At 32.4% G+C, this 24186-nt stretch overlaps 1 protein-coding gene and 1 long non-coding RNA gene across 2 annotated transcripts; both read left to right on the top strand.

Annotated features, from left to right (window-relative positions):
- The first annotated feature begins 8426 nt into the window (after positions 1 to 8426).
- Positions 8427 to 23610, top strand: LOC109191990. The gene is made up of 3 exons (XR_002056026.1): positions 8427 to 8437; positions 18337 to 18348; positions 23538 to 23610. It is a non-coding gene; the product is annotated as an uncharacterized LOC109191990 (long non-coding RNA).
- On the top strand, positions 20637 to 23350 carry LOC109191989. Its single transcript, XM_019342620.1, has 3 exons — positions 20637 to 20936; positions 22408 to 22512; positions 23196 to 23350. The coding sequence occupies exons 1-3, from the start codon at positions 20845 to 20847 to the stop codon at positions 23335 to 23337; spliced, it is 339 nt and encodes a 112-aa protein (XP_019198165.1). The 5' UTR covers positions 20637 to 20844; the 3' UTR covers positions 23338 to 23350.
- Positions 23611 to 24186: the final 576 nt, after the last annotated feature.

Raw genomic sequence — 24186 nt, 5'->3', positions numbered from 1 at the left:
GATCGGAGGAGGATCGTGATCTCCTTGAACGGAGCACGAAGAAACACAAACGCACTACCGGGGAAGCGACAAGCACTTTAACATTCACTTAATCTAATTCTCTGATGGAGAGAATTTTTTTTTTTTTAGTTTTTAACAGAGGTTGGGGAGAGGACCAGAGTCTCAGAATGAAATATAAATAATAATACGTTCCATCAACGTAAACCTGATGATATGCAGTTGAAACTGCAATCTTACCTTCTTAACTGACCAATCAGAGGATTATCTCATTATTAAATCATAAATAGATATTTAATTATGAGCCACAATAAAACATACTGAACCATAGAATAATAATAATTATTATTATTCTAACATTCTCCCATTTGGCTCATAAATCATAAATTTAATAATGAACTTGAAACATAATATGCATAGTATAAATTAATTCCTTTGTTATATTGGTCAGAACATAAGTCATCGTTAAGTTAGAAATTAATAAGAATCATGGCAGTAATACGTCACTAATTTAACGTAGTCCCTTCCATGCATCACAATATTAATTTCAAACTCAATATGATTCATAATGAACTTTTCATAATGGTCCACGATAATGTCTTTGTCAAAGACAAATCATGTTTATATTAACATAATAAAACATTCATGTATATATACTTCATAAACTAAACAGGATACTTTAATACAGAAACGAAACTATATTGAGCTCTAAGTATTAAATGTTTCAAAACACAACCTTAACATAACGTTAACAGTTTTCAATAACGCCCATTCTTTCAACATGCTCACGAAACGCCTTCGGTGGCAATGCTTTAGTTAATGGGTCTGCAATCATTAATCTAGTGCTTACGTGTTCAATTGATACCCTTCGTTCTCGAACATCTTCTTTAACGGCAAGATACTTCAGATCAATATGTTTAGCACCACTAGTATACTTGTCGTTTTTAGAAAAGAAGACTGCTGCGGCATTATCACAATAAATTTTCAGCGGCTTGGCAATACTATCGACAATTCCAAGTCCCGAAATAAAATTTCGCAGCCATAATCCATGATTTGTGGTCATAAAACATGCCACGAACTCAGCTTCCATAGTGGATGCAGCAATGACAGTCTGCTTCGCACTTTTCCATGAAATAGCTCCCTCGACTAAAAGGAATAGATAACCAAATGTGGACTTCCTTGTGTCCAAACACCCGGCAAAATCTGAATCTGTGTATCCTATCACCTCAAGGTGATCAGATCGCTTATAAGTGAGCATGTGCTCCTTTGTACCTTGCAAGTACCTTAATACCTTCTTTGCAGCCTTCCAGTGATCCATACCAGGATTACTTTGATAACGACCAAGCATCCCAACAGCAAAGCTAATGTCTGGTCGGGTACATGTTTGAGCATACATCAAACTCCCAACGACAGATGCATAAGGAATATTTTCCATTTCTTTACGCTCCAATTCATTCTTAGGGCATTGCATAAGGCTGAACTTATCTCCCTTCTGAATTGGAGCAATTGATGCAGAGCATTTTTCCATTCTAAATCTTTCTAAGACTTTGTTAATATATGTTCTCTGAGACAATCCTAACACTCCTTGTAATCTATTACGAAATATTTCAATTCCAATCACAAAGGATGCCTCACCCATATCTTTCATTTCAAAGTGCTTAGAAAGAAATTGCTTGGTCTCATGCATTAAACCAAGATCATTAGTAGCAAGCAAAATGTCATCGACATACAGAATCAAAAATATAAACTTGCTCCCACTGACCTTCAGATATATACACTGATCAACGGTGTTTTCCTTAAATCCAAAGGTCGTTACAGTATCATTAAACTTAAGATACCATTGTCGGGAAGCTTGCCTAAGGCCATATATCGATCTGTTAAGTTTACACACCATGTGTTCCTTTCCTTTAATTGAAAAACCCTCAGGATGCTTCATGTAAATTTCTTCCTCTAAATTTCCATACTGAAAGGCAGTTTTCATATCCATATGTTGTAGCTCTAAGTCATAATGAGCTAATAGTGCCATAATTATTCTAAATGAATCTTTCTTTGAAACATGTGAAAATGTTTCATTGAAATCAATACCATCCTTTTGAGTAAAACCTTTGGCAACACGTCTGGACTTGTATCGTTAAATATTGCCATTTGAGTCGTGTTTGGTCTTAAAAACCCATTTACAGCCAACTGGCTTACAACCTTTAGGCAATTCAACAAGATCCCATACTTCATTATGTTCCATTGATTTTAACTCATCTTTCATGGCTTCGACCCATTTAGAAGAATTAGGACTATTTATAGCATGTGAAAATGAAACTAGATCTTCATCAATTCCAATATCAAAATCTGATTCTTGAAGATAAACCATATAATCATCAGATATAGCTGATCTCCTTTGTCTTTGAGATCTTCTTAATGCTACTTCTGTAGGAATATCATTTGTGGGTTCATTGTTAACTTCAACATGGAGTGATTGATCATTAATCTCTTTATCATTAATTTGTTGTTCAGGCATGTGATTAAATTGTTCAACCGTTGCAGGCTGAGCAATTTGAGTAACTCCAGGTAGAGTAATTTGACACACACGAATAACAAATTGAGAAGAAGATATCGGAGAATTTTGCACCGTAACTTCTTTAAGTTCCACTTTTCGTGGTTCAACGCTCCCACTTATGTTATCATTCTCAATGAACTTGGCATTTCCAGTCTCAACAATTCTAGTAGTATGGCTAGGACAGTAAAATCTATACCCTTTAGATTTATCTGGATAACCAATGAAAAACCCACTAGTTGTTCTTGAGTCCAGTTTCTTTTCATGTGGATTATAAATGCGTATCTCCACTGGGCATCCCCAAACATGAAGGTGCCTTAAACCAGGTTTCCTTCCTGTCCACGGTTCAAATGGTGTTTTTGAAACTGCCTTACTAGGAACCCTGTTTAATAAATAGGCAGCGGTTTTTAAAGCATATGTCCACAATGATAAGGGTAAAGAAGAATAACTCATCATACTCCTAACCATTTCCATCAATGTACGATTACGCCTTTCTGCAACGCTATTTTGTTGTGGCGTACCGGGCATTGTGTATTGAGCACAAATGCCACGTTTTTCAAGAAACTTAGCAAATGGACCTGGGCATTGTCCATTTTCAGTATACCTTCCATAATATTCACCACCCCTATCGTATCTTATAATTTTCACCTTTTTGTCCAATTGTCTTTCAACCTCATCCACAAATACCTCTAAGGCATTTATTGATTGAGACTTTTCATGCAACAAATAGACATAACCATAATGTGAAAAATCATCAATAAATGTGATGAAATATTTTTCTTTTCTGAAGGTTGGGACATCAAAAGGTCCACATATATCAGTGTGTATAATTTCAAGGAGCTATGTGCTTCTTGTGGCTGCATTCTTATTTGTGTGGTTTGAATGTTTTCCTTTAATACAGTCCACACAAATACCTAGATCAATAAAATCTAATTCGGGAAGGATTTCATTCTTTACAAGTCTTTGAATCCTTTCCTTAGATATGTGACCCAAACTTTTATGCCACAAGTAAGCTGATCTTTCATCCACTAAACATCGTTTAGTTCCAATACAATGATGCAAGGTTAAAAGAGTTTCAACAAAAAGATTGTCAAGCTTTAGTTTGTACAAACCATCAGAAAGAATACCAGAACCAATGAAATAAATTTGCTTGAAGAAACAACCATTTCCAAATTTAGTGGAAAAACCATAAGAGTCCAGTTTTGACAAAGAAATTAAATTCCTAGAAACTGAAGGAACATAAAGAGTTTCAAACAAATCCAAATGATTTCCAGTATCTAAAATTAAACGATAAGTTCCAATGGCTTCTACTGGAGCTTTGATACCACATGTAAGTTAATCCTAAAACATAAGATCTTCAGAACACATGCCTTTCACATACTGTATTTAAATAGCATTCTGGGAACATACCTGGCTCCATTGTTTTCCCGTAGTTGCTTGAGTTAGAAACTTGGTTTCTCCCTCCAGACCTTTAACATTCACTTAATCTAATTCTCTGATGGAGAGAGTTTTTTTTTTGTTTTTTTACAGAGGTTGGGGAGAGGACCAGAGTCTCAGAATGAAATATAAATAATAATACGTTCCATCAACGTAAACCTGATGATATGCAGTTGAAACTGCAATCTTATCTTCTTAACTGACCAATCAGAGAATTATCTCATTATTAAATCATAAATAGATATTTAATTATGAACCACAATAAAACATACTGAACCATAGAATAATAATAATAATAATTATTCTAACATTACTGTGTTAACAAAATGTCCTAAGTGTTTTACCACATTTTTTAAGTGTTTTAAAATAAACCAAATTCCTTTATTACTAATTGTGTTTTATGTTGGAATTGTAACCTTGGTGTTTTAACAACAATCTTTATTGAAAGATGCAGAATACTCCAAAAAATTAGGACTATTTGTTTATACTTATTTGATGCCTAAATAACTGCTTGATATACTAACAGTGCTTGCAGGGCTCTTTGTTATAACTGATTGTCAATGTCAGTAGGGAAAAAAACACAACTGTATTCAAAGATAAATCTGCAGTTTTAGCATTGTAATTACATACAGTCCTAATTACATTACATAGAGTCCTAATTACACTACATAAAACCCTAATTAAATTACATGAGTGTTTGGGTGACTTGTGTTTTCTTCCTTGGTGACTTGTGTTTTCTTCCTTAGTGACTTGTGTTTTCTTCCTTGGTGACTTGTGTTTTCTTCTTTGGTGACTTGGGTTTTCTTCCTTGGTGACTTGTGTTTTCTTCCTTGGTGACTTGTCCTGCATACAGTTTAATATATATAACAGTATAGGGTAATAAACAGATATTTAGAAGTGTTTAGGATAAATCCTAGGTATAGGTAAATATAACAGGGGCAAACAGTCCAAACATAGATTAAAATTAAAAGTAAATTGTTCAGGGCACACTGGTGCAATTAAACAAGCCAAATGTTTGTCTTGAAAATAGGAACAACCACAAAAATGTGGTAATAGTTTGTCATTTAAAGGATCTCTTAAATCTTCTCTTGCTTAACAGCAACTGTTTTGCCCTTCTTGCAAGAGGAGGAGAATTGGTCCATAAGAGATCGCTTAACACCATCAGCCTCTAAAGTTTCATGGTCTAGGCTTTGAGATTGTTGCATAGGTAATGGGCTGTTGACCTCATTGCCTCCATTTGAAGCTTCCTGTATATTAAAATAAGCTCATCAGAATAAAATATGTCAAACGTAAGTTAAGAAATGAGATTAGTTACTTGACTTTAGTAGAATAGAAAACAAAACATGATCAGACTCCTCTTCTTCCTCCTCGTCCTCATCTATCATTCTTGATATCAAGTCCTTGTCTTGGTCTTCAATGAGTTTAGAACAGTATGCTGACACTAAGGCTTCATCCCTTAGAACTTTCATAATAGTGTATGCTGCATTAGATCCCTTCCTGAACTCCAATTTTAATGATATCTTGAATACCATTCTCATTCCGACTAATGATTCCAACTCTCTTGGGATGTCAGAAACATAACTTAAAAAAAATAGAATATTATAAAAAAAAAAAAAAAAAAAAAACTCAAAAAAAGTCTATATGGATGTGTCAATTAAGCGACAGTTGTTTACCTTATTATAATTTGTGCACAAACTGTGTGCCGGGATACCAACCAATTCAGAACACTCCCTATCCCATAATAGGAAAGGAGCGTCTCCAAGACCTTTATCTAGGACAATCACTCTTACACGATACCTGGCCATTCACTGTTTGTATTTCTTATCACAACTTGTACATTCAAGATCAGTCCCATCATTAAAAAGTTTCCTGTTACATCCCGGGGACATGCAAGATATGTACATCCATCCAAAAGAACCTTCAATTGCAACAATTTCAGCAGGTACATAGAATTCACCATTCTGCAATTGTATATAGATTCCTTTGTTACTATTTCTTATGTAATGTAACCTATGTTATTAAATCTATACAGAGTACATTGATTGCATGAATACAAATAGGGACTAACCTTTGTCATTTTCATAGCTCCGTTACTGTAGTTACAGTCAAGGCACCACTTGTAAAATCATCAATGCATGTGGATTGGGACAGCACTGTCGCAGTACTGATATTGCGCAAAGGACTGGTTGCAGCATTTAACCTACAGGTGAACACAAATTTTTATTAATGTGTAGTAGAATAGTTGATAAAATGTATAATTTAGGAAAAAAATCCAGGCACTTACTGAGACCTAAAATCAGCAAATTCTTGGAAAGATGCATTGAAATGGAGTTGGGTAGCATCATAGCAGCTAGTTATTCTAACTTCACCTTATTTTGCATGTTAGATGGCAATAAACAATGAAAAATATAAATAATGTAAAAGAATAATACTGTATATTAACTTACCATTGACCACCTTTGCCCGACATAGCTGAAGAACCAGAATTAATGGTTCCTTAAGACCTGAATCATAGTATGGTAGCATGGCACCAACATGACTGTCCCACACAGTGCACTACAAGAAATTACCCCTATAGCAAAGTGTGTTAGACAAAATATAATCTCTGGAAATATAGGTACATATTTTCTAAAATGAAACTTACTCATTATCAGCCATTTTGAAGTCTAGGAGTTTGGTTGGTCTACCCCCTATTATTTTGTCTACAGGAGCATGGATCTCTACAACTCTGCCTATTAAATCTATTTCATCACAAAATAGAAGAATAAAAATTTTTGAAATAAAAACAGCTTAGACAGTATACAAAATGAGCAGAAATCAAAAAAGTTTTGAAGTAGAAACATCTTACACGGTAGACAAAATGAGCAAAATTAAAAACAGCTTACTTACCAAACAGCACCTTGTCATTCACTTGATTAGGGTCTTTCAAAGGGTCAAAACTTTTAAGCTGGAACATCTTAGTAGGGAAACCTTTGGATTTTATGGCCTTTACCTGAGTCTTATAGTTTAGCCTGATCATATATTTGTGATCACAAGTTTTGTACATATAGTAATGGGTGAAAACAACAAAATTTTTGACTGAATACAGCTTCCCTTCTTGGAAAACATTGTTGTATTTTTTGACATCATTACTTTGGAGGTTCAAATGGATGAAAGTGGCCTGCAACATTAGCATAACCTTAAACAGTGTAGATAAAAAAAACTATATAGACTCTAGATTTAGCATAAGAATAACCTAAAACAGTGTAGATAAAAAAACAGTATAGACTCTAGATTTTGGTGAACAATAAATCTCTGTAAAAGAGACTATAAATCTGTTTATAGTGCATGTATTAATGTAGAGCATATAATTGCGTAGAGCCTAGGCATTAAAAATCAGCATAAGCTTTGAATAATAGAACAAAAACCTACCATAAGGAAATACATTATTGCTAGAGACATGAAAATAAAATGTGGTATATCTATCTAGAGTGAACAGAAGAATACAATATCAAATAGTGAAGATCATACCTCTGCATCACAAAACAAAACTTCTCGACTCTTAATCTCTGTAGAGCCTTTTTCATAGATTTCGTAACACCGCACACACTTTACTCTTATTGCTTTCTCCCTATCGAGAGGACCAATATCCTTTACAGCTACATACATTGGCATGGTTATCTTGCAAATAATTTGTTTCTTTTTCTCTGGTTCACAGGTGATACGAACTGAAGCAAATGTGGAGTAGGTAGTGGAGGTCTCCATAGTGATCTGTTTATATAGAATGGAGAACTGCAATTCTAAATCTATGATGTGTCTTGGAACTATGAATGGTGCGGGCGACCTTACAGTTTCCAAACGCATGGGGATCAGACATTAGATCATTGAGTTTCTTTATTATAATTGTATTTATATTGATTTTTTCTAGATTTGAGATGTATATTTTCGAAGTAGTGTTTAATCTAAACAGTCTCCTTAGAAGTCTGTAATTAATAGAATTCTATTTAAATTCTATTAAAATTGCTTTATTGTTGTTGGTATTAACAAAAAAGTAGGCGGCATAATTAATGATCTCGCGTTAAGCATTAGTTAACAGCATTTAGTTTCGACCTTAATCTCTTATATACAAAGTGACGTCGTTTGTTTTGAGCGGGAATTTTTTTTGGTAGAAAGTTGTTGCTTTATTATAATAAGAGATTATTTGACATGAGTCTTGAAATATTAAACTTACCTCATATCTTCTTTTCGAAAAAAAAAAAAAAAAAACTTACCTCATTTCACATTTAGTGACAACAGAAATTGTCACCAAAACTATCAATTTTGGTCACTATTGAAATTAGTGATCAATTTTTGAAGTCGTCACCTGTCGTCACTATATCCTCCGTCACTATTGTAGTAGTGACGGCTTTTGAAAAGTTGTCACAATTACTCAATACCTTTGTGACAATATTTACTTACACTAAAAGTAGTATTTGAGTGATAATGATAGTTGTCACAATAAATGTATAATTTGTGACCAAATATGTTATTACAAAAAATTGATCTAGTGACAACTAAAATCGTTGCAATTAATTATTTTATTGTGACAACAATTTAGTCATAATAGTTGTACTTATTTGTGAGAATTGTTGTTGACACAAAAATGATTATCTGTGACCTAAAAAGTGGTAGCAAATAATTAATTTCTTGTAGCCATCTTCTTCGTTACTGATATCGTTAAAAATAGTGGTCACGTATTTGTCACTAAAATACAAAAAAAATAGTGGCAAAATTTGTGTCACTAAAATAAGTTGAAATCGTGTCAGTTTTGTCAATCTTAATGTTTCTATAAGTGACCATTACTTGGTCACAATTTTTTTTTTTTCAATAATACTATCCAAATGCACATAATAATATAAAAATTTTTTATTTCAAAATCTTTTCATAATTTAATGTTTTAATTTAATTATTATCTAGAATAAAATAATTCATTCAACAAGCGTTACTCGTCAAATTAAAATATATATAACAAAAAGGCCTCATTCTCTAACAAATATACGTTGTAAGAAATACAACAGAATCAAATAAAAACTTTTTAAAATAAAATGTCTTGATTATTCTTCACTTGAAGTAGTTGATGGAGATGCATTGCTTAGCATATTTCGAAGCCCTTAACTGCTTGCTAAGTGAGCAAAAATTTTCTTGATTTCAGCGGCTTGTTTCTCTAAAGCTGCTTCTGCGATTTCTTTAAAATTTGCAACTTCTTCTAAATTCTTTTCACGCTTCTTTGAAGCTTCTATCTTTGCTTGAAGAAGAATCTTCTCTTGGGCCTTAAATGTTCTTCTCTAAGTGAGCAGAAATCCCATCACCTATCAACCAATAACATGTTCTTCTACTCTAGGTACAATGTTTGATGTTTCAACTATTCCATTGAAATGTTGATTAGAAACCTCATTGTTTTTAGGCTCGCCCACCATATGAGAATTATGCTTATCAGTTGAACTTGTTAATGATCTCAGTCTTTTAAGATTGACCATTCTACACATAAATAAATAAAAAATTGAGTTATTAATAAGTCAAGATTAATATGTATAGATTAATAAATCAAAATATATATATTTCATACCAAAAACAAGAGTAAACGAATTTTCAAAGTATATATAAACACACACATGCTTCAACATCCAAAATTTAAAATTTTTTAAGCGTGCAATACATACAATCATGTGAAGTAAGATGACATATATACCGATAATTAAGTTGCTTCTCATTAGAGGGTGGAGACCAAACTTAACTCTTAAATATAGCATAATAATTATAGAAATGCCCTCAATATTATTTTGAAAGAAAAACATAAAAAAAAAAAAAACACTCTATCTTGAAAATGCACATACATCATATGAGCATAATCATTGCATATAGCAAACTGCAATCTAAGTTACTGTACAAGTTTACCAGATTAACAAATAAAACATACCACATAATTAAAAAAAAAAAACACCAAATTGTACTATGAACCACATTGCAAGAGACTACTAATAAATTGTTGGTCCCGATGGGGTGGTGAAAGTCTAGAGGGGGGTGTGAATAGACTTTCAGGCTTTTTCGAAGTAAAATAAATAACTCTTTGGTAATTTCAACTCTAAGTAACAAGTAAATAGAGTTAGTTTAAACTGCACAGCGGAATAGGTAGTATCTAAAGAGTTATGCCCAATCAATGAATTAAATACGCATGTAAGATAGGTACAGATGATATGTAAGTGACAAAGATATCTTGAATATATAAAGGAGATGGTTCACTCAATATATAATAACAATATTCAAGATTGTAAATAAATATCGTATCACGTCGACCGTGTGATGAACGTTACATGCAACACGTCAAACTTGCTTAGAATAATTCAATGTTTAAGTTTATGAAGTTTGAGTCACATGCATACGTGAAAACAAACTAAACCCGAACGATTAAGATTGACTGTGAATAGTAAACGGGTTAGTCGGATAAGATAGATAGATAGAGCAGATTATGTAAGTGCGGTATGTAAATGAGAGAGGCAATTTATAGTGGTTCGGAAGTGGCGTAATCTTCCTAGTCCACTTTTCTCCTTTCGCGTCTAGGAGAAATTCACTATTTTCCACACACAGTTACAATAGTGAATAAGCGCTACACAAGCCCTTCTTCCGGATGTTTTGCACACAGCTACACCCAACCCTGAGTGTCTCGCACACAGCTACACTCAACTCCGAGTATTTCGCACACAGCTATACTCAACGCCAACTAAGTGTCCTGCACACAGCTACACTTAGCAACTACGAGTGTTTTGCACACAGCTACACTCACTAGAGTATTTCGCACACAGCTATACTCTTTCTACAATTACAAATACAAAGGTAATTGTATCTCTCTCCAACTAGATTTGAGACTATTCAGACTAAGTCTCTAAGAATATTTGAGCACTTGCACTTTTTCGTGTGTATTGCACTTCTATCTCGTGTCTATCTTGTGCACCTCTCTGCTTCATACTTCAAGTCTTCATGGCTTTTTATAGGTAATCAAATATATCCGTTGGAGTGGGATAATTTGATATTTGAATTTTGAATCTTCATAGCCTGATATTGTTGACAATAGTAGGTCTTCAATTTTGATTTGATTGTCAACTTGCCTGACAAATAATATTTTATCACAACTTGATTTTCTAGTTGTTTCTTAAAATATTATTTTTCTTGTCACATTGAATATCCAACGTATCTTTGAAATAAATTCATCTGATAGAATTTATTTCTAGGATAACTTTTTATATTCATGTCTTCATAAATATTTTTCCGTTCTGATCAAATGTCTTTCAGGAAATTTTGGATTCTTGTGGCATGTGGGTAGACTTGGAAATAAATTCCTTCGAATTTATCCAATTTCTGATCATCTTGATTCTTTGCCACATTGTGCTCCTTTGACTTGAACATCGTGCTCCTTTGACTTGAACATCGTGCTTTTCTGATTTGGTCACATTGTGCTCCTTTGGACACATCGTGCTTGTCAGCATTGTGCTCCTTTTGATACATTTTGCTCCTTTTGACCATTGTGCTCCTTAGCACACATCGTGCTCCTTTTGAACATTGTGCTCCTTAGCACACATTGTGCTTGTCAGCACACATCGTGCTTCTTGGCACATCGTGCTCTTTTAAATTCATTGTGCTCTTTTGATAGCATTGTGCTCCTTGGTAGCATTGAGCTCCTTCGGTAGCATTGTGCTCCTTGGTGAACATCGTGCTCTTTTGGACATTGTGCTTGTCCGAAAATTTGACTAGTAAAAAATAAGTCCTTGGGGGGAATTGATCTCGGGTGTGATTGTTTTGGGTAAGAACTTCTACCATTTCGCCGTTAGGCTCATCCAATCATTTTTTGCAACGCCATTCTTTTATGCTTCTTTCTCGGATGAATACTCGTAGGACCAAAATTAATTTCTCAAATTTATTTTGTTCTTCCTATGGTAGATTCCTTCTGACTCGATATTCTGATTTATGATGCTTGTACTAAAAGACCTAAAAACTAAGGGGTTCTATGTTGGTCCCGATAGGGTGGTGAATAGACTTTGAAGCTTTTTCACAATTAAATAACTCTTTGGTAATTTCAACTCTAAGTAACAAGTAAATAGAGTTAATTTAAACTGCACAGCGGAATAGGTAGTATGTAAAGAGTTATGCCCAAATAATGAATTAAATACGCATGTAAGATAGAATAAAGTAACAGAGGTATCTTGAATATATAAAGAAGATGGTTCACTCAATATATGATAACAATATTCAAGATTGTAAATAAATATCGTATCACGTCGACCGTGTGATGAATGTTACATGCAACACGTCAAACTTGCTTATAATAAATCACTATTTAAGCTCGAGAAGTTTGAGTCACATGCATACGTGAAAGCACACTAAACCCGAACGATTAAGATTGATTGTGAATAGTAAACGGGTTAGTCGGATAAGATAAATAGATAGAGCAAATTATGTAAGTGCGGTATGTAAATGAGAGAGGCAATTTATAGTGGTTCGGAAGTGGTTTAATCTTCCTAGTCCACTTTTCTCCTTTCGCGTCTAGGAGAAATTCACTATCTTTCCACACACAGTTACAATAGTGAATAAGCGCTACACAAGCACTTCTTCCGGATGTTTTGCACACAGCTACACCCAACTCCGAATGTCTCGCACACAGCTACACTCAACTCCGAGCGTATTTCGCACACAGCTATACTCAACGCCAACTAAGTGTCTTGCACACAGCTACACTTAGCAACTACGAGTGTTTTGCACACAGCTACACTCACTACAGTATTTTGCACACAGCTATACTCTTTCCACAATTACAAATACAAAGGTAATTGTATCTCTCTCCAACTAGATTTGAGACTATTCAGACTAAGTCTCTAAGAATATTTGAGCACTTGCATTTTTTGAATTTTCGTGTGTATTGCACTTCTATCTTGTTCACCTCTGCTCCACACGTTGCACTTCTTTGTCTTCAAGTCTTCATGGCTTTTTATAGGTAATCAAATATATCCGTTGGAGTGGGATAATTTGATTTTTGAAATTTGAATCTTCATAACCTGATATTGTTGACAATAGTAGGTCTTTAATTTTGATTTGATTGTCAACTTGCCTGACAAATAATATTTTACCACAACTTGATTTTCTAGTTGTTAAAATATTATTTTTCTTGTCATATTGAGTATCCAACGTATCTTTGAATTAAATTCATCTGATAGAATTTATTTCTAGTATAAGTTTTTATATTCATGTCTTCATAAATATTTTTCCGTTCTGATCAAATGTCTTTCAGGCAATTTTGGATTCTTGTGGCATGTGGGTAGACTTGGAATAAATTCCTTCGAATTAATCCAATTTCTGATCATCTTGCTTCTTTGCCACATTGTGCTCCTTTGACTTGAACATCGTGCTCCTTGACTTGAACATTGTGCTTTTCTGATTTGGTCACATTGTGCTCTTTTGGACACATCGTGCTTGTTCACATTGTGCTCCTTTTGATACATTGTGCTTGTCAGCACACATTGTGCTCCTTAGCACACATCGTGCTCTTTTGGTAGCATTGTACTTGTCCGAAAATTTGACTTGTAAAAAATAAGTCCTTGGGGGGAATTGTGCTGACACATCGTGCTTGTTCACATTGTGCTCCTGTAGATACATTGTGCTCCTTTTGATACATTGTGCTTGTCAGCACACATTGTGCTCCTTAGCACACATCGTGCTCTTTTGGTAGCATTGTACTTGTCCGAAAATTTGACTTGTAAAAAATAAGTCCTTGGGGGGAATTGATCTCGGGTGTGATCATTTTGAGTAAGGACTTCTACCATTTCACCATTAGGCTCATTCAATCATTCTTTGCAACGCCATTCCTTTATGCTTCTTTCTCGAATGAATACTCGTAGGACCAAAATTAATTTCTCAAATTAATTTTGTTCTTCCTATGGTAGATTCCTTTTGACTCGATATTCTGATTTATGATGCTTGTACTAAAAGACCTAAAAACACAGGGAATCTAAAGTACATTTGGCTCATCAAAACTTACAAAAATATTCCTATCATAAATGTTTATTTGTAGTATGCTAACAATTCATTTTTAATTTGTTATATGCTAATTTTTTAATAATATACTAAAAACGAGCTAACACTAAAAGTGAATTATAAGTATATTAAAACTAAATTTGTATGTCTATAATCCATCTTGTAATGATGGTCCACGATATAAAAATTGGCTAAAAACCCACATAGACAAGCAAGCAAAAGTTCGAAGTTTTAAAACAAATTTTGAAATTGTTCAAATTATACATAGAAATTTATTGTTGTGTTTTTGTATCCAAATCTTGTGTATAGTTGCACTGTATATATACTAGCTGATTAATGTATAAAAGGTAGATAATATAATGATGAAAAGTATATGGATAGATGTTATTTCTCGTGAGAGAAATACATTTTGAATCAATTTTGAGAAATTGTTACCTAATCAACCAAATTAATTATACTTTAACTGATTTGATTAATTGGTCCATAACTAAATTTTTATTACATCTAATTTATTTTATATTATATATTTAATACAACCATATTGTAAAATTGTACTACATTGGAGCAATCATTATTGTGTGGACCATGATTTTGTGTGGACCATATTTTGTCTACTGTAAAATAATGTACATTCAATACGAAAATAATGTACATTGTATTCAGGGGATGTGCATTATTTTTGTTCTGAGTGTACATTATATTGTATAATGTACATTCAGTACAAAAATAATGTAGATTTAGTATATTAAAAATGTACTTTTTGTTATTGTCCACATAACATTGTGTGGACCATGCTCCACACAATAATTTGCCACATTAGAGGGCTCTTATTTCTTTACTTAATTTTCTATCTTGTTATCTTTTATTGTGTGTGGTTCATGCCTAAATTAAAGATAATTAATTGAATTAAAAATTAAGTAGAAACCATTTAGGAATCTCTTGTATTCAAGATTCACGATCATTTTTATATATATATATATATATATATATATATATATATATATATATATATATATATATATATATATAGAGAGAGAGAGAGAGAGAGAGAGTTAATAATCAAAATGGTCCCCCCAACTATACCGTAATTACCAATTTGGTCATCGACTATTATTTTTACCCAATTAAATCCTCAACTATGCAATTTTTATCCAATTTAGTCCTCTGTTAATTTGACCGTTTGTTGACCGTCAAAAGTGAGGATCAAGAATTGACAATGTTACATCCCACTGGCTCAATAATTGAACAAGTTTACACATCATTCTTTGAATTTTATCAATGTATGAAAGCTTCTAAAAAATTTGTAAGTTAATTTTTATTATATCATTATAAAAATATTTATTGTAACAACATATTTTGAATTATTTATTATCTTCATCTATTGACAGCAATTTTCAATGACAAACTTCCAAAACAATTTGTCTCAACAACGAATGTAAATAAAAAAATCAATGACTTTAATGTTGTTGATGAAAAGTATGTAGCCACTTTATTACTATTATTAAATTAAATAAATTAGTAGCTACAACAAAAAATAATGCATATGCATTTAATTAATTTAGAATTAGATGTCTATAATGTCATTATTCAAAAAAAAAATATTCATTATAAAAAAAATTTAAAAAAATATAATTTCATTAGTTATATTATATTTATTTATTTTCTACAACCTTCCAAAAAATATTTATTTTCTACAATTCAAAGATTCATTACCTTCAATTCAAATTCATTAATTAATTATATTCACTACATTGCACATTGTCTTCTTTTTACATTATCTTGTAATTAAATATCAAAGTTATAATACAAAACATGTTATATATTTATAAGTATTTTATAGAAATATAATAAATATTAATATTTTGTTCAATACTTTCACATGATAGTCTATAACACACATCTCACGATATATGAAACATGTAGGGAAAAACTACCACAACCAAATATCAAATACAACTAAGATCTCAGTCATATACACAACAATGAAAATCTAAAACTTCCAACACCATAATCTCATTGCATGATGATGGCCTCTATGCTACCACCAGTAACCCAATTGCACATGACATACTACAAATAAAAAAAAATTAAAAAAAGAAAGAAAAAAAAAAGAGAGGACATGACATGTACTGAAGACAAAGACAATTATAATGTTGCCCAAAAGAGAATTAAGAAGACAGAGAAAAATTTAAACAAAAAATAGTATTTATCTAGACTATCACTTTTAGACTACGTATTTAGACTAGCGTTATTATAAAGTTGCAAACATTTATTATAGTGACAATTATAATCATTCTGTCATATATATTATCTTGCATTTATATACTTTAAACAAATTCAATATTCACTTACCTATGCAAGAACATCTCCTATATAATAATGCATTGATATATTTTGAAATACTCATTTAAACTAATTATTGGGCATTATCCCATTCGCGCAATACGCGTAAAAAAAAAAAAAAAAAAAAAAAAAAAAAAAAAAAAAAAAAAAAAAACTAGTATTAAAATAAATACTAAGTGATGGAATAAATTTAAATGGGGTTTGTTCTTATTTAATTTAAAAATAAAGAATGAATTGAAGACAAGACAATGTTTGACACAAGACAATAAAACTTTTAATTCGATATTAAATGCTTGTTCAATATAATAATTTGGTCTTTGTAAGAGAAAAAACATGTCTTTAAAGAGACAAGGCTTCCCCTATTTATACAAGAGGTTCCTAGCATGCCTTAGGCCACACGATTCGGACACCTTCCAAGAGGATCAAATCGAGCACTCACAATATAATGGCCCTAGCTAGTTAGGTCAGCCCTAATTAAGGTTAGTCTCTTAATCCTCGCCTTTGCCTTGTGCTTATCCTGTTGGACATGGCAAATTATCTTATGCGGTTACAAATTTGTTCATAATTGTGAATATAAAGTTAAAAAATTATGAACATAGTGTTCTGTAATTGTAAATATAGATTTTCAATAATTGTGAATATAAAGTTCAAAAATTATGAACATAGACTTCAGTAATTATGAACATAGAGTTCTATAATTGTGAATATAAAGTTCAATAATTGTGAATATTAAGTTAAAAAATTATGAACATAAAGTTCAGTAATTATGAACATAGAACCGTGTCCATCTTACGAGGCGGACACGGTTCCACGGCATAACGATCCGTTGGACATCGCTTCTTGAACTTGATTGTTTGGGTTAGATTCGGCCAATATATCTTTGTGTGGGTTGTTATACAATGGGCCATGGTTCATAATGCTATGTGGATTTTGGTTGTCAAATGAAATTACAATAGAATTAAAATAATACTTTAGTTACTAAAATAAAACTAATAAACAAAACTCATTCAAGAACGTATATTGTCAAATGAAACAAATAAATAAATAAACCATTTGTGACTTGTAAAGCTAAAAATTTGAATAAGAGGACGTATATAGTTCGTGGAGGATCCAGGCTTGAGTGGTATCATATATTCATATATATTATCCAGGTTGATTATATTTAATTTGCAGATTTTATCATTAACATATTGAAACAGTTCACTAATTAAATAAGAGTAAATACCCAAAATGGTCCCTCGACTATAGCTAAATTCACAAATTGGTCTTCGACTTTCAGTTTCAACCAATTAAGTCCTTAACTTTGTAATTTTGACACGATTTGATCCTCCATCTATTTGACTGTTTGTTGACCGTGATCGACGATCTCCAGAAGAACCTTCAGCTCTCGTCAGAGCACGTGGAGGCCTCCAGGATGACGTTGCACTGGTTCGGAAACACGTCGTCTTCTTCGCTCTGGTACGAACTCAACTACATTGAATCCAAAGGGAGGACGAAGAATGGCGATCGGATTTGGTAGATTGCTTTCGGCAATGAATTCAAATGTAACAGTGCGGTCTGAAAATGCAACTAGAACCTTAAAAAATTGACGATGGACCATGAAATTACATATATATCCTCAAAAATCACAGTCAACAAATGGTCAAATAGACAGAGGGCCAAATTGTGTTAAAATTACAAAGTTAAGGACTTAATTGGTTGAAATTGAAAGTCAAGAACCAATTTGTGAATGTAACTATAGTCGCAGGACCATTTTGGGTATTTACTCATTAAATAATACTCCGTATCAAACTTAGGCAACAAACCTAATATGAAATACAAAGTATTTAATATATTAATAATACTTTTACTTACATATATTATCGGTTTTTAAGTAGTAATCAACACTTGATTATTAACAAATTGTATATTTAAAAAGTTTGTGAAACACTCAAAGACAAACATGTTAATAGAGATCAGACTAATATTTTCAGCTAAATACTTGTGTTTAGTAATGCTTTTAATTTACTAAAATTTTTGAATTATTTTCAGTGCTAATAAATAACAACATACCTAAAAAAAAAGGGTGAGATTCTAATTATTTTTTTTCACAATCTTTTTTAAATATTTCACAATTCAAATAGTTTACTCTGCAGGCTGGTTCAATAGAACCTACATGAATGTAGTAAAAATCAGACTCTTTGAGGTCATGTCTCCTTTGAATAATACATTGTTGAATTTTTTGTTCAGCATCGTTGCGAATATCTTTCATAATACTTTCTGGAATTGGAAGTGTATTATTACGTGAAGACACTAATAAAGGAAAAGCAATGGCCAACACGAAAATCATAGTAATGTGTTTATAACTCATAATTGATTATTTCTTTATTCACTGCTGGAAATTTGCGTTTTTCCGACCACATTTCCGACCACCTCAAAATATGGTCGCAAAACGTGAATTTTTTTTCTTTTTCGTCACGCGCAAGTTTCGTCGGAAAGTGGTCGGACATTTCCGACCATTTCTGAAATGTGGTCGGAAATTTCCGACCACATGCAATGGTGGTCAGTAAATTATTAAGATTTTTTTTAACCGTGTCCAGAAGACTTACCGACTACTTTTGTGGTCGGAAATTTCCGACTACTTTGGGAAATGGTCGGAATGCTTTGCTTTATTATTTAAAAAAGTTGACTATTTCCGACCACTTGTGGGTGGTCGGAAGTTCTTTTATATTCCCAGTTCCATACTTCTCTCAGTTTTTTATTTTTTAATATCTTTTTACAAATTTCTTCATTTCTGCTGGATATTTTTTTGCTAAACCACTCACAATAATGTAAAAATCAAACAAGGTATATATATATATATATATATATATATATATGACTTCCATTTATGTCATTTTTTTTATATCTAGCTAGTTTGAACCTTTTTGTACTTTTTTGTTTTGTTTTTTGCAAGAAATTTTATAGTGTTGAAATCATGGTAAGATATATGTATATATTTTTAGATTTTTATTTATGTCATTTTTTTTTTTAGATCTAGCTAGTTTTAACTTTTTGTATATATTTTTGTGAGTACATTTTAAATTTATTTATTTATGTAATGCATATATATATATACATATATATATATATATATATATATATATATATCTAAAAACATAATAAGTGTGAATGAATATTATACCTTTCATTTATGTCTATTTTTTTCGTTAAGTTTTTTTTTTTTTTACATGATGCTATAAAGGTTGTACTTTACAATATTTTGGACAAACATACCCCTAACGTTATAACTTCCGTTATCTTCTTAAATAATAATAATAATAATAAGATACCTCAATATATTAATCATTTGATGGGTCCCGATAATCGAGTATCTACTAGGTATTATGATGAAAAAAATTACTTACAAAGTTTGGTCTTGGACATGAGAAGATTGATTGTTGTGTAAACAGTTGTATGCTATACTATAAGTCTGAAATCAATGACAAGCACTGTAAGTTTTGTGGTGAGCCAAGATTTAAACCATGACCACCTGGATGTACTCGTGCAAAAGATGTACCACGAAAAAAAGAATGCATTACCTTCCTCTCATCCCTAGATTGCAACGTTTGTATGCATTCCATAGCTCTGCTCCACATATGCGGTGGCATTATGAAAATCACCGTGGACCTAGTATAATGTGTCATCCTTTAGATGGTGAAACATGGAAGCACTTTGATAGAAGGTTTCCTAATTTCGCAGCAGATCCTAGAAACGTGAGATTAGGCTTATGTTCTGATGGATTTTCTCCTTTTGGTTTCAATGTGAAGTCGTATTTTTGTTAGCCTGCGTATGGTATGTTATCTGGATGGCAGACAGCCGGGAAACTAGCATGTCCTTATTGTCTTCAGTATTCTAAATGAGTTTACTTAAAGAATTGTCATAAAACATGTTGGTTTATAGTTATCTTTTATAAATATATAAGAGTAAATACTCAAAATGGTCCCTCGACTATAGCTAAATTCACAAATTGGTCATTGACTTTTAATTTCAACCAATTAAGTCCTTAACTTTGCAATTTTAACACGATTTAATCCTCCGTCTATTTAACCATTTATTGATCGTGATCTTTGAGAATATATATGTAATATCATATATCATACATATCATTATATAATAATATAATAATAGTAATAATAGTAATAATAGTAATAATAATAGTAGTAATAGTAATAATAATAACAATAATAATAATAATAATAATAATAATAATAATAGCCGCTACCCTCCACCCTCCTCTCTCACTTAGCGCCATTCTAAAAAATTTCACCCAAAAAATGACGCCTTAGCTTACTGCCAGTGTATACCTCCAAATTTTCTCCCTCCTTCAAAATTCACAAATTTCATTCACCAGTGTCGCCCCACTACTCCTCCCTCCTCCCAACTACTTCACTCACCATTGAAGTAAGTTATTCATGCTCCTTCCTCCATTTTTGTGTGCTTCTGGAAGTTAGGGTTTTAACATGAACTCCAGCACAGGGTCGTATTTAATCTGGATTCTTCCATATCTCACCGGGGCATTCGGCTCAAAATCAGTGGATCAGTCAGTTTGCAGGTTCTAATTTCCACTTTCAATAATTTTTTGATAAATTTGTGTTATAACTTAGAATTACGCAGCTTCAGGAAAATTTTAAATTTGTGTTATAACTTATTATCAAAATTTTAAATTTGAGCTTTTAGGTTCGTGGAGTATCAGCTGGAATAGTAGACTCCTTTTACAGTGTGATTAAGCCTATCCCCATTGTGTATGTTCCCCTTTGCTACTTTACAATAATTGCAGTTTTTTATAGGGAAGTTGATTTATTGTATTACTTGTTGTGAAGTTTAAAAGTGTGATGAAAATTGGAAGTAGAAGTAAAAGTGCAAATAAGTGCTTTCTTGGTCAGTATTACAATGAGTTCACTTCATGTAAGATGAACATTTTGCACAGAAAATGTTTTACAATTTTTGTTATTCACTTTACTGGAATGTTTTCCTAACCAAACAAGTGCAATGTGTTTTCTAGCAATACTAAAATTTTTAGTTAGGAAAGGGTTTAGGGTTCTAATTTTGATGTGTTAAGAGGGAAAAAGGGGGAATAATTTCAAGTGATATAAAAAGCTTAACAGTTATGAAATGATTTGTTTATCTAGTTAGGAAAGGGTTTAGGGTTCTAATTTTTATTTATCTGTTTTACTCTGTGCTTCATTGGTGTTTATTTATTTATTCTTGGATTTTCTTTGGTGTTTATTTATTTATTTACATTGAAGCATGGAATCGTATTTATCCTCCAACAGCAGCTCATTTTTAGGCTTCATACTATCTTAGTTGTTACATTTGCTACCTGCAGGATCTGATTGTTTCATATCAAGTTATGAGGCACTTTAAGAGTACTGAGTGGAGATAGTGGCATTTAAAGAATCTTAATTTGCCTCTATTTAGTCATTAGTGTCTGATTGTAGAAAACTTTGCAAGTCCATTTGATCTTTATTTATGATGCATACAAACACTCTAGATTGGGTGTTTCCATGTTTGAAAAGCATTTCCTTTAATAAACTTTGGACACACCATAAAATGTTTTAAAATTTTTAAAGCTGTTTTTATTTATTTATTTATTTATTTATCATTTCAAATGTTTAGTTGGGTGATTACTTGCTTCACTAATCTATTATATTCTATTTTTTGTGTGGTTTAACAGCCTAAGTTATGTTCCAAAAAAGGAAAAGTTTGATGTCCCAACTTTCAACACAACCCGACAGTTGTATAATAGTGATTCGGAACGTACTATGTCGGCATCACCTACTTCAAATGAAGCTGATTTGGAAGGAGGATCACCTACCTCGAACCTTGCAGTGGGCATAAAAAAATCATAGAAAGCATCACTCGGTACTTCCCTGGGGCTGTCAAGACGTACAACGTACAGGAGGTTCAATCCCGATTACTAAGCATAAGCGAAGATTAGTAAGTCATTTAATAATATTTAAATACAGTTCCAATTTTAACAATAACATTAATGCATAGTTTATTGAATTGTTGTTGTTAGATAGAAAGAAAAGCTCAGAGAAGAGCCCTCACATGCTGTTTTGTTTCAAGCTACACACAAACGCAAAAAGACGGGTGAGTTTGTGTGCAAAAAATCTCAACAAATCATGGTAAGAATCTCAATTCCTATAATCTCTTATCATTAAATATAAAACTATGATGTAGTTATATATTTCCAAATAATTTTACATATTCTTGACTGTGGTTTGCTTGGGTTGCTCATGAAATTTATTGGATAGTAAATTGTAGAATGTGGGGTTGATCTAAAATGCCAAATGTGGATCTATGGGTCTATGCTGCTGTCTTTTGGAATGAAACTCACTGGAATGAAGTGGTGGTTCACTGGAATTTCATTCCATTCCTAGATGAAATCCCAGTGAACACCAGTTCACTGGGATGAACCCTTAAGGGTTCACTGGAATTTCATTCCATTCCAGTGAACCCTTCACTCATTCCAGTGAAAGGGGTGGTTCACTGGGATTTCATCCAGAAATCCCAGTGAACCAGTTTACTCCAGTAAACTGATTCATAATTCTAGTCATTATGAACCAATGATGATTAATAATTATAATGCAACAGAGTATATAACTAGTGTAGGTTTTGAATGTATTTGTGTTGAGATGGGGCCTGTAAAATCTGAGTTTGTTACATTGTTAATATATGAGTGAATTGTTACATTGTTATATCTGAGTGATGTGAAATTTTCTGATTCATTTGTTCAAATTGACACTTGCTTTTTTATTAATGAACATTTGTTAATATATGAGTTTTAAAAAATTGTCTATCAATATAGGAAATCGCAACTCAAAGGCAGCAAACTGAACATGAACTTGACCAAGAAACTATTTGGTATGAGGCAACATGTGGTCTCAAAAAAGGAGGTTATGTGTGTGGCTTTGGATCAGATATCCAACACTACTTTTCCGAGACGGTGAGGCAAAAGAAGTCATATGGATCATGTGAGTAAAGAATTAAAAAATTGGAGCAAGCCAACGAGGAGATTAAAGAGCAAAATAAGAATATTATGGAGTTGTTCCGAGGCATATGTGGTGCAATCCGGAATTGTTACAATCTGTTGCTCCTACAATTGATAGGAATCAAAGTTGTGGTGTTGGGTGAGATAATTTTGACTAAGTAAAACTTGTGATATTAATGTAAAAATATTTGGAATTGTAAGTAGCTACTACTTTTTGAAATGTAAAGTAGCAACTACTTTTTGAATTGTGAACATGCAATTAAAATTGTAAGTTTTTGGTAATATTACATTGTTATAAAAGTACTATTTCTTTAAAATTAGTATTATAGGATATATAATATGTATTAAATAAATTGAGCAGTGAAATATATTTTTTATAAAATTAATTTTCAAATGTATTAAATAAATTGAGCAGTGAAATATATTTTTTATAAAACGTACTACGTGTATATACAAAAGGTGGTCGGAAGATATAATTCGTATATACGCGCAGTACGTTTTCCGACCATCAGGTGGTCGGAAGTGCCAACCAGCCACCATTCCCTCTGCGACAAAACTTTCTGACCACTCTATTTTAGTGGTCGGTGTTTCCGACCACTACCTAGGGTGGTCGGAAGTTCCGACAAGCATTTTTGCGGATTTAAAAAGTGGTCGGAAAGTCGGTCGGAACAGGAGTTTTCAACCCATTTTGGCGATTTCCGACCACGTTTGAGTGGTCGGAAAATCGCTGATTTCCAGTAGTGATTGTTTTATTTCTAGTCTAGCGTGTCTATATATATAATGACAAGGTGAATTGAATTGTATTAAC

This window comes from Ipomoea nil, unplaced genomic scaffold (assembly GCF_001879475.1).
Source record: "Ipomoea nil cultivar Tokyo-kokei standard unplaced genomic scaffold, Asagao_1.1 scaffold1735, whole genome shotgun sequence".
NCBI lineage: Eukaryota > Viridiplantae > Streptophyta > Magnoliopsida > Solanales > Convolvulaceae > Ipomoea > Ipomoea nil.
Note: the sequence above shows the minus strand (reverse complement) of the source record. Positions and strands in the feature narration are given on the sequence as shown.

What these genes read in the sequence shown, in the direction of transcription:
- LOC109191989 (XM_019342620.1), top strand. Translation starts at nt 20,845, where the DNA reads ATGAACTCCAGCACAGGGTCGTATTTAATCTGGATTCTTCCATATCTC. An exon ending in GTGGATCAGTCAGTTTGCAG is followed by an intron (nt 20,937 to 22,407) that starts GTTCTAATTTCC and finishes GTTGTTAGATAG; the next exon opens with AAAGAAAAGCTCAGAGAAGA. An exon ending in AAAAATCTCAACAAATCATG is followed by an intron (nt 22,513 to 23,195) that starts GTAAGAATCTCA and finishes CTATCAATATAG; the next exon opens with GAAATCGCAACTCAAAGGCA.